This window comes from Staurois parvus, unplaced genomic scaffold (assembly GCF_062004578.1).
Source record: "Staurois parvus isolate SC_StPar_1 unplaced genomic scaffold, SC_StPar_1.0 ptg000813l, whole genome shotgun sequence".
Lineage (NCBI taxonomy): Eukaryota > Metazoa > Chordata > Amphibia > Anura > Ranidae > Staurois > Staurois parvus.
In genome coordinates this window covers 5,639,723-5,653,168 of record NW_028318609.1, presented here as the reverse complement: position 1 = coordinate 5,653,168, position 13,446 = coordinate 5,639,723, and the positions used below count along the sequence as shown (strand labels likewise).

General features: G+C 42.6%; 1 protein-coding gene across 1 annotated transcript in view; it reads right to left on the bottom strand.

Moving 5' to 3' along the window:
• Nucleotides 1-13,446, bottom strand: part of OTOP2 (otopetrin 2) — a 111,873-nt gene that overhangs the window by 36,849 nt on the left and 61,578 nt on the right. The window contains exon 2 of the mRNA XM_089654921.1: nucleotides 1,824-2,281. Coding sequence (XP_089511047.1) covers nucleotides 1,824-2,265 — 442 coding nt within the window. The 5' untranslated portion in view covers nucleotides 2,266-2,281. The remainder of the gene's footprint in view (nucleotides 1-1,823; nucleotides 2,282-13,446) is intronic.

Here is a 13,446-nt window from a genome sequence, read left to right as displayed (position 1 = left end):
TAGCTTTTTTAACTTTGGCCGTAAACCACATAGGTTTTATTTTTAGTCTTTTAAACTTGTTGCCCATGGGAATATATATTGCAGTGTGTTTGCATATAGTCTTTTTGAAGAACTGCCAATTCTGTCAGTGTTCATCAATGCCAATATTTCCTCCTAGTCTAAGTCTTGGATAATAGCCCTCAACCTTGGAAAATTTGCTTTCTTAAAAGTTGAGTGTTTTTATCTTTTCCGTATGTGCTTGTTGTTTATAGCCAACATTAAATGAATTCATATTATGCTCACTACTACCCAAATGTTCTTTTATATGAACATTTGTAATAACCTCTGCATGGTTTGAGATTACTAGGTCCAACAGAGCATCATTCCTAGTTGGGGCCTCTATGAACTCTACCATAAAATTGTCTTGTATTAGGTTTATAAATGTTTGCCCTTTAACTGTTCCTGCAGTACCATTACTCCAGTAAATTTCTGGGTAGTTAAAATCCCTCATTATTATCACTGTCCCAGCCCTTACAGTCCTTTCGATCTGTGCAAGGAGCTGAGTCTCCACCTCCTCATTAACACTGGGTAGCCTATAACGAACTGCAGTGATTATTTTTGTAGTACGCACCCCCATGTGCAGTTCCACCCATAATGCCTCAGCATCCTCACAATCTCCATCAACCAGGCCTTCTTTCAGATCACCGAGATCACTTTGAGATCACTTCTCACATACAAAAAGACACTACCACCTTTCCTATTTACCCTGTCTCTCCGAAAGAAGAATAGCCAGAAATATTAATAGCCCAGTTATGTAAAGAATGAAGCCAAGATTCAGCAATACCAATTAAATCATAGTTCTCTTCATACACCAAAGCTTCTAACTTACCTATTTTGCTTAGCAGACTTCTTGTATTGGTGAACAAACACTTTAATTCATTGTTACATTTTGCACACGTATTTTGCATGTTTTTTATTTTCGTACAGAGGCTGTTTGTAACATGGGAACCTTTTTATCACCTGCCATAGCCCTCCCCCCATCTTTCCCCATTCCACCCACCAATAGGGACTGATACCCTTCTGCTGTCTGCCCATTTTATCTTAATTTTACCTGCCCTCTCATTCTTAGTTTAAACCTTCTCCTCCAACCTTCTCATAAACCTCTCACCCAGAACAGCAGACCCCCTTCCATTTAGGTGCAAACCATCTTGCTCCTTACACTTGTGGTCATTGGGAAGACTTACCCCCTTACAGATAGCTAAAAAGATCAATGGTAAGGACTTATCTGAGAGGCAGAAATTGCCTACTGCTCAAGGAACCATTAGCAACCTCTGGAGGAATCCTACTACACTATCACAATGAAGTCAATGGGAATCTGCTGACCTGCATTTGACGTGCTGTTCTAATGTATGTCAAGTGCAGGAAAACCATGGTTGTGTACAGCGCTCAAATAGCGGACCAATAAGGCCCCAGAGGATCTCAAATTAAACTTGCCCTAAATTGCTCTTGAAAACGTATACAGTTAAAAAAATGTCTCAATGTCCATAGCAACATAATCAAGATTAATGTAAGCATATTATCTATAAATACACAAGAATGCATGCATCCGCAATTGAACATCTAGTTTACATGTATAAAACATTGGGAGACCAATGTATACATAAAAGTGGTAATAAATATTTCTGTTGGTAATGACTGTATAAGTAGTGATGTTAGGAGTTAGAATAGAAGTAGGTGGGGTGGGTAAACGTAGGTAAAGTAGGAAGAAAAGGAGGAGGAATAGCAGCAGAAGTGGCAGTAAGCGTATTCATTTATGTTTATTTTAATTTTTGTAGCCTTATTACCTCTCAACCACACAGGTCCTGCATGGGAATCTTTATAGAGAACTGCATTTTTTCGGCATGAAAAGTAAAATTGGAATATCATCCAGAAAGTGGAGAGCAGCATTAGAATAACGAGGAAAGCAAGGACTTCTGTGTCCTGCACTATGACCTCTTCTAAGGAACCACTGCTAACAAGAACACAGGCTATCAGACCAACGTTGATGGCCAGCAGTGCAGATAACAAGCGACCCCCTTTCTTCCAGACTTGGTTGTGAACTGCTGGGCCGCCTGGCACCTGGTTTAGAACAGGCATTTCCACCTGGACAACTGAAGAGGCCAAAGTCATGGCATCTGTATTAGAGACGTGAACTGCATCTTCTTGTACTGCATGGGGGACGTTGGTATCTTGAATGACATCCTGTGGTACTTCCAGTTCTTCCTGGGCTGCTTTTGTGCTTCCCATCTTTCACTTACTGGTCCTGGAAAAGACGAAAGGAAAAAATTGAACCTACATCCTTTAAGCAAGTAATATATTTAGTGGATTGGCCAATGAGGCTCAGATTACATATATAAAGGCATTAACTATGGAACTGTAAATAGATTTATGTTTAGTTAATTCCATCTTAATGGTCACTTTCTCTTATTGACCTTACGGCACCTTATGTACTAAATCTCTACTGGCACCATTCCATTTCAAAAAGCAAAGAAGCGAATGGGTTAACACAGTGGAAACAGCTGTAGCTATTTTAATTAACAGAAGACCAGTCATCTCATTTATATGCAAATAAGTTTGATAAATCTCCTGCAGAATTCTGAAAGGTCACAGGTCATCACTTCAGCTCTGTGCAGCTCTAGAATGTCAGTGCAGCATTTTTAGCATAATGTCAATGACATTTTAAGACCTCTCGCCTTTGATTGATAATTTTATGGTCCCAGGGATGTGAAATAGTATTAGGATTGCCTTGTAGTATTACATACTTATCAACACCAATTCCCCCTGGTCTCATATATTGTTTTATATATTTACCTTTTTAGCTGGTAGAAGAAACCGTAATCCTGAGATTAATAAAAAGGATTGCAGTTTTTATGCATCCAGAAAGGTCAGCACAGATTATTCTATACATGGTGTTAGAATAATGCAAAACACTTTAGCTTACTTTTTTTTTGTGGAAAGGTCTGCACTGGCAGGCTCTGTGTTTCTCCAATAATGGGTTTCTTTTAAATAAGAAAAAAAATAGATTTTTTACTTACCTGTAAAACTCATTTCTTTTACTACATCACAGGGCACAGAGCAGTTTATTTAATCCTTATTAAGAGAGTTATGCACACTGGCAAACACCAGGGGCAGCTCCAGACAAATCTTTTGTGGGGTGCTGTGTTGGTGCTGAAAGTATAAGTGGGAGAACTAACACAGCATGACAGCTGCGTGGCCAAATGGTGGCCATGGCCAAAAGGTGGTTCTTCATGGACTAGCACACTAAATTGATTGTTGGAGTATAATAAGCCCAAATGGGACCAGCAATGATACCCCCCAGCAAGTGTCAGGGCCAGAAATAACCCCTGCAGGTGTAAAAGCCAGCATGGCAAAATAGTTCATCCCCAACATGGAGCAAAAAAAAAATGAGAGTATAAAGGTGAAATGCCTACAACTCGTTCTTCCGATAAAAGTACTTCTTTATTAAAGGGCACAGTGTGCAAGTTACAGCAGATTTACTCTGTCAACATGAGTTTGTTTAAATCTCATGGCATAGAGAGGGTTAAAAGACCAGCACGTGGAAGAGATGTAAATTGGATCTTATTAGAGAAAGAAGCTATATGGATTTTCACTTTGCAGACTAGAATTCCCTTAGGACTAAATCAAACATGGAATATACATCTTTTTCTCAAAAAACAATTTAGTTATCCTTTTATTATCATTTCTTTTTATTATTCTATTATTCTATCAGGCTGTTTTGGTGAACTACGTCCTGAAGTTTGTGAATGCCTTTCTATAATATTACATCATCACTTGCACAGTTATAATAAATCAATCTCTCTGCTATTTATTTATTAATATCCATCTTTTTCTTTCTTTCCCTAAAGTTTGATCTTTGTTCCTTTTTTTAAATACACTTATTTATGGTGAATGGTAACAATTATCTTTATTATACATCATACATAAGCACCCTGCTCATGATCTTTCTATCCTGAATGTATAACTATATTTTTGTATATTGTTTTATGTTTACTTTTTTCATATATTGTCATTTTTACTATCTTTTAGATTTTTCTGTTTTCCTCCCATCTACAAGTAACATCCAAGACACCTGATGGATAATAGACTAATTAATTCAAAAAGATAATAAAAGGTTTTTTTTTTTTAAATAACAACCATTGTAATACTTACCTGCTGTGTGCAGTGGTTTTGCACAGTGAAGCCTGGATTCTCCTCTTCTCAGGTCCCCTGCTGGTGCTCCTGGCTCCTCCGTTCGGTCGGGTGCTATGCTGCTTGCTATGGGGGCATCCGAGCAGGCTGTTCCCAAGCTGCTGCTCTGTGTGTCCATTCACACAAGGAGTCACGGCTTGCCACCCCTCCTCATTGGCTGACTGGCTGTGATTGACAGCAGTGGGAACCAATGGTTCCCGCGTGCTGTCTCAACCAATGAGGAGGCAGAGACCCGGGACAGCCGAGGCTGTTGTGCAGATTGCTGGATCACGATGGGGCTCAGGTAAGTAATGAAGGGGCTGGGGGAACTGCTGCATACAGAAGGTTATTTACCTTCATGCATAGAATGTATGAAGGTAAAAAAATCTTGAACCTTTACAACCACTTTAACTGATGAAGCCATGTGCAGTGGGAAGAATTTTTAGAGAGATTGTCTTTTTGTCTAGTATTTAAATATGTTTGTTCTATGAATTGTTTTATGGCTATGAATAAGGTTTTTTCATACTCATAGGCTGCCGTAACTTGCATACTGTATCCTTTATTAATAAAGTACAGTCATGGTCAAAAATATTGGCACCCCTGCATTTCTGTCAGATAATACACCACTTCACCCAGAAAATTGTTATAATTACAAATGTTTAGTCATTCTCACGTTTATTTCTTTTGTTTGTATTGGTATGACACAAAAAGCCAAATCTGACACATTCCATGCAAAACTCCAAAAATGGACTGGACAAAATTTTTGGGACCTTCTCAAAATTGTAAGAAATAATTGCATTCCACGTTTGTGATGCTCCTGTAATCTGTAATTAAAGCAATTCTAAAGGTTCATTTTACTTTGTTGTAAAATAACAAACATGTCTATACTTACCTGCTGTGTGCAGTGGTTTTGCACAGAGCAGCTTGGATCCTCCTCTTCTCGGGTCCCCCGCAGGCTCTACTGGCCCATTCTGTCTGTCGGGTGCCCACACAGCAAGCAGCTTGCTATGGGGGCACCCGCTGCTCCATGTATACATTCATGGCTTGGCAACTCCCCCCTCTCCTCATTGGCTGATTGGCTGTGATTGACAGCAGTGAGAGCCAATGGTTCCCACTTGCTGTCTCAGCTGAGGAGGCAGAGACCTGGGACAGCCGAGGCTGTCATTCACATTGCTGGATCGCGATGAGGCTCAGGTAAGTATTGAGGGAGCTGGGGGCACTGCTGCACACAGAAAATTTTTTACCTTCATGCATAGCTGCTGCTTATATTATATATGTGTTTCCGCAGTAACAAAGTTAATTTTTCTGGAGCCTAAAGTAAACTCACTGACTCACACCCAGGCTGCTAACAAGCCTCTAACTTTAGTACAAACTTTGTACACCAGAGGGCGCTACACTTGGAATATCTAGGCCTTCAATTGGGGGGTAAAACCTTAAACAATAATCATGAAAAAACAGCCCCTAGGAAAGCACCCCAAGGATACAGCAGTACATAGCACCCCACGAGGCTTGTGGCTGCTAATTAATCCAACATGTAGACAGAAGAGGGGGAAACAATTATTAGGAAAAGTTCTAAATTCTTTATTGGGATATCAAAATATAAAAATTCACAAAAACATATAAACCCCCCCCCCCCCCTAAATGTCAAAACCACATTCCTTCCCCCTGTACCTTTCCATAATACCCTGTGAATGAACAAATCAGTCACCAAGGGTTAATTCCCTTAGAGAGTCTCAGCCAAGGTGACTACCTCTTCCACCCACCAATGATATGCAGAAATCAACAATGCTGAAAAGCAAACCCCTGAAGATTAAAGCACAGCGGGAAATATCAACATACATCTAAATAACCACTCACTTGTTCACTTGCATAAATACAAAAGCATAGTAAATATTGTCTTCAAAAGTCCATCTTATTACAACAGTAAATATTTCGGTTGCAAGCAGTAGGTTTCAGTGGAGTGACACACAGTTACTTAAGGTGGAAGTCAACAACTTTTAAATAGCAGCAGTGAAGCAGATACCTGTGCTTGTCCTGCTTCAACTGCAGCCCAGAGATGTGTGTTACTTCGGCTCACAGCATTTCCCTCCAGTGGTTTAAACAGAGTGTGAAGGCTGATCAGCTGTCTGCTTCCAAGTCTCGGCTTGCAAGGTGGGCAGGCATGGTCTAGGAGGTACCAAACTGGCAGCATATCATAGCAATGCATTTCACCAATAGGCGAAACTCAGCTTCCACGGGATGTACCTTAACTTTAGGCCGGGCTGGTAGGCTCTACAGGTCAGACCTCTGGTATCTCCCCCTGGTTCTAGAAGCTTGAGAAAGTTTCTAAAAGCTAGTGGGTGGAGGTCAGAAGATGCTGATCTGCATGTTTAGGGGTATCTGGCCAATCCTTGGCAGGAGGCCTGGCAAGGTGGCCTAATCAGCACGTAAATATGAGAGAGCCTGGCCAGCAGGGGAGTTGGGTGGAAGACAGAATGCTGAGGTGTGCTGCTGTGTAGCCTGGGAGGGGACCCTGGAGAAAGGGGGGTTCTGCCTCCAGGCTGGAGTTTGGAAGGATGGGAGAAGGAATTTGACAGAGGGAGCTCCACTGCCCTACAGTCCACTGAGGAAGAACAGCCTGCAAGCTTGGAAAGAAAGTAGCTCAGCGAAAGGCCTGAAAGCAGTTTACCCAAAGCTACAGGACACAAGGACAGTGTGAGTAGCTCTACACCCCCAGGGCCTACAAGAGAGAAGGCTGTTAGGTGCATACCTAACCAAGTCTCCCTGGAACAGTTGTGCAAGTCTGTTTTTGCTCTGGGATACTCTTCAAGACAGCCAGTTGGATTGGCAGTTTCTAGCTGAGGTCTGAAGATGTTCATATAAAGAGGGGATCAAGTGCTCTTTCCAGAGACTGTGTTACTGATCCGTCAAGAGACTGATGCCACTCCAAGAGAGTGGAAAGTCCAGGATCCATCCTTTCTTAAACAGAGTTTAGGAAGTTTGCCCTCAGAGTTATTGTTATAAGTCAAGATGGGCATCTCATATACCCCTAGACCCTATCCAAGTTGTTTACCCCAAATAAAACAACAAAAAAAGCAAGCCCATGAACTGGTCACTAATTTTGAATGGAAGTTGTAAAATGCATGTTGCCTGGCTGTGCAGGAAATAGGGTGGACCAAATTCAGCAACTCTCAAGGGGGTAGCTCTACATGTGGGTTTTTTGTCCGGGATTCCCTTATGACAATCTCCACGGCAGTTGCCGTAGCAACTTCCTGTAACGAATCAGCAGGAGGTTGCAAACCCTAGTGAAATGAGCCAGAAAGGAGACGTTGTGTTGTACTACCCATTTTCCTGAACTGTGTATTCTGTCAAAGTATGCCATTACGCGTACTATTGCCCGTAGCAACCATGCTGGGCCCTTGCATTTATGTGAAGCTCGAATGTCTTCCTGCTGCAGCTGAAGACCGTGCAAATTTTCAATATGCCTGGTTCAATGAAAACAGTATTGTTACTTTGCTTGCCATTACCCGTAGCAACCATAAAAGGGCCATCACCTTTATGTGGATTACAAAAGTTTCTCAGTCACCCAACAGTGGCTGGGGTCAAGGACTGCTCTTTGATTTAACCTGCTAACATCAGGGAAAAATGTACTGTACTCTGTTGCCCATAGCAACCACGGCAGACAATTGTTTTTACCAGCATCACCCAGTTGGCCAACAGTGGCTGGGGCTAATTGCTATGTTTCTACAGATTCTATTTATGCCAACAAACATGGACTGTTCAAGTATTCCTGCAAGGAAACAGCACATGGTGTGCCTATGCGATCCAGCACATCTGAGGAAGGGTTAACACAAGCGCGGGAACAATCTTGCAAAACAGTGCTTCTGCAATCAGCGTGTCTAGTGGAGGGGCTTAAGTCTGTCCAGTACACCCAGCGTGGAGGGAAAGTGAGAGAAAGAAGCAGCATGTAGGATGGTGTACGGGTTTACCCCACGTTTTTGCAGCCTGTAATGCAGGAGATAACTCTGGATGATGGACACTGAAGTGTCTGGAGCACTGAGGGAGGTTTGCCCTTGGATTAGTCAGAGGTGCAGAGAGGCTGTGTCTGATGTGCCCGGCAGCTGGAGGCCTGTCGTCCTGATCAGTGCATGGATCAAATGTGGCCACTGTGGGAAACCGCTAATGAGGCTGACACCCAGCAATGTGGCACCCGTTACATACAGTGTGGGTCTGCAGTCAGGCCTGTGCATGGAGCAGCTGATGAGAAAATCAAGGAAGACCAGAAATAGTTGGGAAACTGATGCTGGATAGAGTTTCCCCCGTGAAGTTTAAAGACACCTGCAGTGGGGTCAAGTCCAAGGACAGAGATTCCACCACAAAGTTTAAGGACACCTATGGAGGAGGATAGAAGCCTGCCGCCACTTACAATTTGTCTGGAGACACTGCTGAAGGGTTGGTGCGTACCAGCTCATCTTTACACCTTGTCAGCCCCACTTGTAAGGAGTCAGAATGTAAAGACAGCTTGTCTTCGGGTGAGCCAGTGGGGAGGTAGATTGGGGGTCACCCAGACTGCAAGCGAAGTTTGGGCCCCTGGAGTCAGACTGTGATGAGTGGTCCCCAGACAACAAGTCAGAAAGATCTGCTACGCCAGAACCAGCTGAGAGAGTAGGGGAAGTGGAGCAATCGTTTTGTGTTGATGGACTCCAATTGAGCCCAGCCTATGTCCAGCAACGGGTCCAATCAGGTTATCAGGGATGTGGGCGAGGACCAAAGCCCAAAATGCTGCCTACAAGCTCTGGATTGTTCGGTATACACAATCCTGTGTTCTTCCTGGGCAAGGCAGGTTGCAGGAACTGAGAAGGTCCCCACGATTTCAGAGGGAGATTCAAAACAAGACTCCACTTGATTATCCCTATATCACTTACAGTATCATGGACATTATTGAGGCTTCTCATCCACAGTGGGAAGCGGACATGGTCTGGGACTTTATGCACATCCCCAAGCTACTGTGGAGGTCTGATAACAAGGGAGCTTGAACCCAATTCCACGACATTGCACAAGAATGAAGCCTGGGGCAGGTCATTCACAAGGACCGCGTGGTGGTTGCCAAGGCCAGGTGGCTGAATCAGAGCTATTTGGTTGCCATTCAGAAAGCTGATGGTGAAATCATCAGAATACCTAATCCCAGATTGTACTGTTGAAAGGGGCTGACACAGGGTTCCGGCCTGAAGACAGAGGGAAGGCAGCCACTGCTTTGTTTGTAGGGGAATCTACTACCCTTGCCCTTTTTTTTCTTTGCTCACCCCTTTGCCATATCTGTGATTCTTGGAGAATAAATGTGGTGAGGCCTAGGTAAAGTTAAGCTGCCATTTGTTACGGGAGGAGGGGGGGTCCTCCTTAATTTCTACTCAAAGACTTTATGCCAAATGCTTGGATTTTTTTCCAGCCACTGGCAGAATAATTTAAATTAGCTAGTTTAGTTAGTTTGTGTTTCTTGTTCACAGGATCATCATGGACTGCTGTGTTCATAAAGACTTTCTTCACCAAACTTTGCATGGGAGGGCTTCCTCTTATAATGAGGCACTCCACTTGTTTATTTACTGTACATATGGTACTGTTGTGTTGTAAGCTGTAGAGAGCTATAGTTAGGAATTGTAAATATTGTTATATATTGCAAGTGTACATAATCTATTTTTGTGCTTGCTATTTATTTGTACATAGTCCTTTCCACGTTTGTACCCTTTTCCCTCAAATTTTTCTAATGGGATACCCTTTCACCTGGGCTCAGGAGCCGTTTTTCAGCCCATGAGGATAAGGCCTCTTTTTTAGAGAGGGGTGGATGTAGCGCTTTCTGGTCTACATAGTTTGTAGTTTAGTTAGAAACCTGAAAGCAGTTTACCCAAAGGTACAGGACACAAGGACAGTGTAAGTACCTCTACACCGTCGGGGCCTACAAGAGAGAGGGCTGTTAGGTGCCATACCCATCCAGTTCTCCCTGGGACAGTGCTGCAAGTCTGTTCTAAAATTTCTTGCTCTGGGATACTCTTCAAAACAGCCAGGGGGATGGGCAGTTTCTAGCTGGGGTCTGAAGAGGTTTATATAAAGAAGGGACCAGGTGGTCCTTACAGAGACCATGTTACTGATCCATAAAGAAACTGATACCACTTCGGAGGGAGTAGAAGGTGCAGGATCCATCCTTTTTTGTACAGAATTTAGAGTTATTGTTTCAATTCAAGTAGAGCAACCCATATACCCCTAGACCCTATCCAAGTGGTTTACCTCAAATAAAACAACAAAAAAACAAGCCCATGGACTGGTTACTGACTCTGATTGGAAGTTGAAAAAAATGCACGTCACCTGGCTGTGCAGGAAATGAGGGACCCAAATTCAGCTTTTCTGGAATCAACGCCAATTTCTGGAGATTGAGGACCCAGACAAACCTCTCTATAGAAAGTACCATGAGAGATTTTGTTGTGCTCCAGAAGATGAGCAGATTGCTCTCTGAAAAGAAAATTGTCTAGGTACCCCAGAATAGGCACCCTCTGGGTCATTAGAAGGCCCAGAATTGAAGCCAGGATCTTTGTTAAAACTCAGAGGGCCATGAACAGGCTGAAGGAACCTCTGGTGAGGAGAAAAAAAAATCAGGACATGTAAGTTTCCATCCTTTACTTCCACTGATGCCAGGAAATCCTCTGGTTGGAGAGAGGTCACTCTGAATCCATTCAAAACCTTTGTACCTGAAGAAACTTGTTGAGATATTTGAGATTCAATATGGGACAAACATTGGCATTCAGTTTTGGAATCGTAAAAAGGTTTGAACATAGCCCTCAAAACTTTTTGCGCTCTGGCACCTGAATACTCAGCCCTTGAAAAAAGAAGATGATCGAGTGCTTGCAAATGCAACAAACTTTTTTGTGTATTCATAGAAACATTTGAAAGCATAAAGTGCGCAGGTGGAAAGCTTCAGAATTTCAACTTGTATCTGTGAACAACTGTACAGCCGACCCACTTGTGTGCAATTTCCCCTGCCACATTTTCATAAACTTCAGCAAAACATCCCCCTACCCATATGAGTGGGGGCACCTCCTAATTGGGAAAGGGGCTTAGAGTCCAGTTTTGATGGCTTGGAGGCCAAGGACTTCTTTCAGAACCAGGACAGAGGTTTCAACCTGGAAGTCGAAGCCTGAGAGTGGTCAAAGGAGTCACTTGTGGAAGTAAGAGTGAAAGTAGAGAAAGCAGCTGACCTTTGACTCAAGCGCTTACCCTTCTCTCAAACAGAACTCTTACCACCTGAAGTTTTCTGGATATACTTATCCAAGTCTTGCCCAGACAAATGTTCTCTGTGAAGCAGAAAACTTGCCGACAGCTTCTTGCTGGGTAATTCTGCAGACCAACACTTTAGCCAAAGAATACTGCACTTGTGTATGGACAAAAGTCTAAAATGCAAAACGGAATCCTTTAAAGGCATCCACAGTGAAACAAAATTTGCTAGACACCTGCTAAAATCAGCATCACTGCTAGCGAAATCTAATCTCCTGGACAGAAGTTTTACTCCAACCGTAAAACTCAGATTCCAGCAGCCACAACAGCTGGCTGCAGGGCAGCACACCCACCAAGGCAAAAAGACACCTTGAACAAGGTTTCCAGATGTTTGTCAGAAGTGTTCTTAAAAACCAGAACATTGTCCACCAGACACATAAGGTTTTTACTGAGATAACAGACCATGGCATCTACCAAGGGCATACTCCATTTGTTAATGAATTCCTACCCCACGATGGATGAATCTCTTTCGTGGAACAAACACCTTGTCAGGGTGAGTCCAGCCTGTGTATACAACCTCCTTAAGATGAGGATGTAAAATAAATTATTGGAAATCTCAAGGGCAGAGCTTTCTGTTTCAATAATATTTATGAAAATATTTAGAAAAAAAGGAATATACAAGAAAGCATAGGAAAACAAGGCCTAAAGATTGGTCCAGCATGATTTATGAAATATTAAACATAGGTGCGGATCCGTTATGCAGGCGGTGTATAATGGTGACACAGGAAAAAGAGTAACAAGCTTTAGGAGTAGCAGCCTGACAATTATCAGATCATTGGTAAAAATTGCTTCAAAGTTACAAACATGGAAGTAAAACCCCAGCTAATATGTAGGGTACCAGCTATTCTATGAAGGAAAGTGAGTTTCCCTCAGAGAAAACCCTCACACTCTCCGGGCCCACTGAAGTAGGCAAAGAACGACTAGCCTAAGGGGGACAAAAACATATTCTCCAGTTACCTATCAAATCTTAGGTTGCTCACACAAGACAAAAAGGGGTTCCCAATTCAAAATATCCTCAGAAAATAGGCTAAAAGCACAAGCAAAGAGAGGAAAAAAAGAAGGGGGGGAGAGAGAAGGAAAATCAGAAAGGAAAATGGGGGAAGTAGGTGGATGGTAAAAGGAAAGAAAATCAAGATCTATTACCTGGACACCACCAGAATACCCCTCATATAGGAGGTATTGTATCCAAGGATTCCAAATTCTCTTAAACAGTGGGACGGTGTCATGAAGTAAACTGACCAGATTTTCATTAGTCATTATCCAAGTAAGCTTCCTCTTCATCACCGCCAAGTCAACCACAAGTGTCTACCAGGAGGTAGCAATAGCGATCTTAGCTGCCAGCAAAAATGTAATTTAGGGCTTGTGTGTGTGTCTAGGCATCCTTTCCACAGGTTAAGTAGAGCTATTTGGGGTTTAACAATATTTACCTTGGTGATGGAATATTTCAGAGCGTGAACCATGATCCAGAAGCGCCTGACTTTACCACAGGACCACCACGTGTGAAACATTGAGACCACATGTCCACAGTCTAGAAAGCAGAGGGCCGAGGACTCTGGGTACATTCTGTGGAGGTGTTCAGGCACCAGGTACCACTTTAAAACTTGCCTACACCAAGGAGATATTTATAATGTCTTTGTATGCCTGTGTAGACTATCCCTTCCATTCCTCCTCAGAAATCTATACACTCAAATCCTTTTCCCATGCCAACATATAGGGTACATTTACCTGTAGTATTTATAAATAAATAAAAGAAAGACAGGGCTTGATCTATGTTAGTGTCAGGGTCAGTGCCGTGATTAGTATTAGTATCTGTGTGTTTAGGCAAGATTAAAAAAAAAAAAAAAAAAATTAGTGTGTGTGCTAGTGCCAGTGCCACCATGTTTTAGATCGGCTAAAAAAAAAAATAGCAAAATGTGCTTTATTGTTGGACTGTCTACTGCT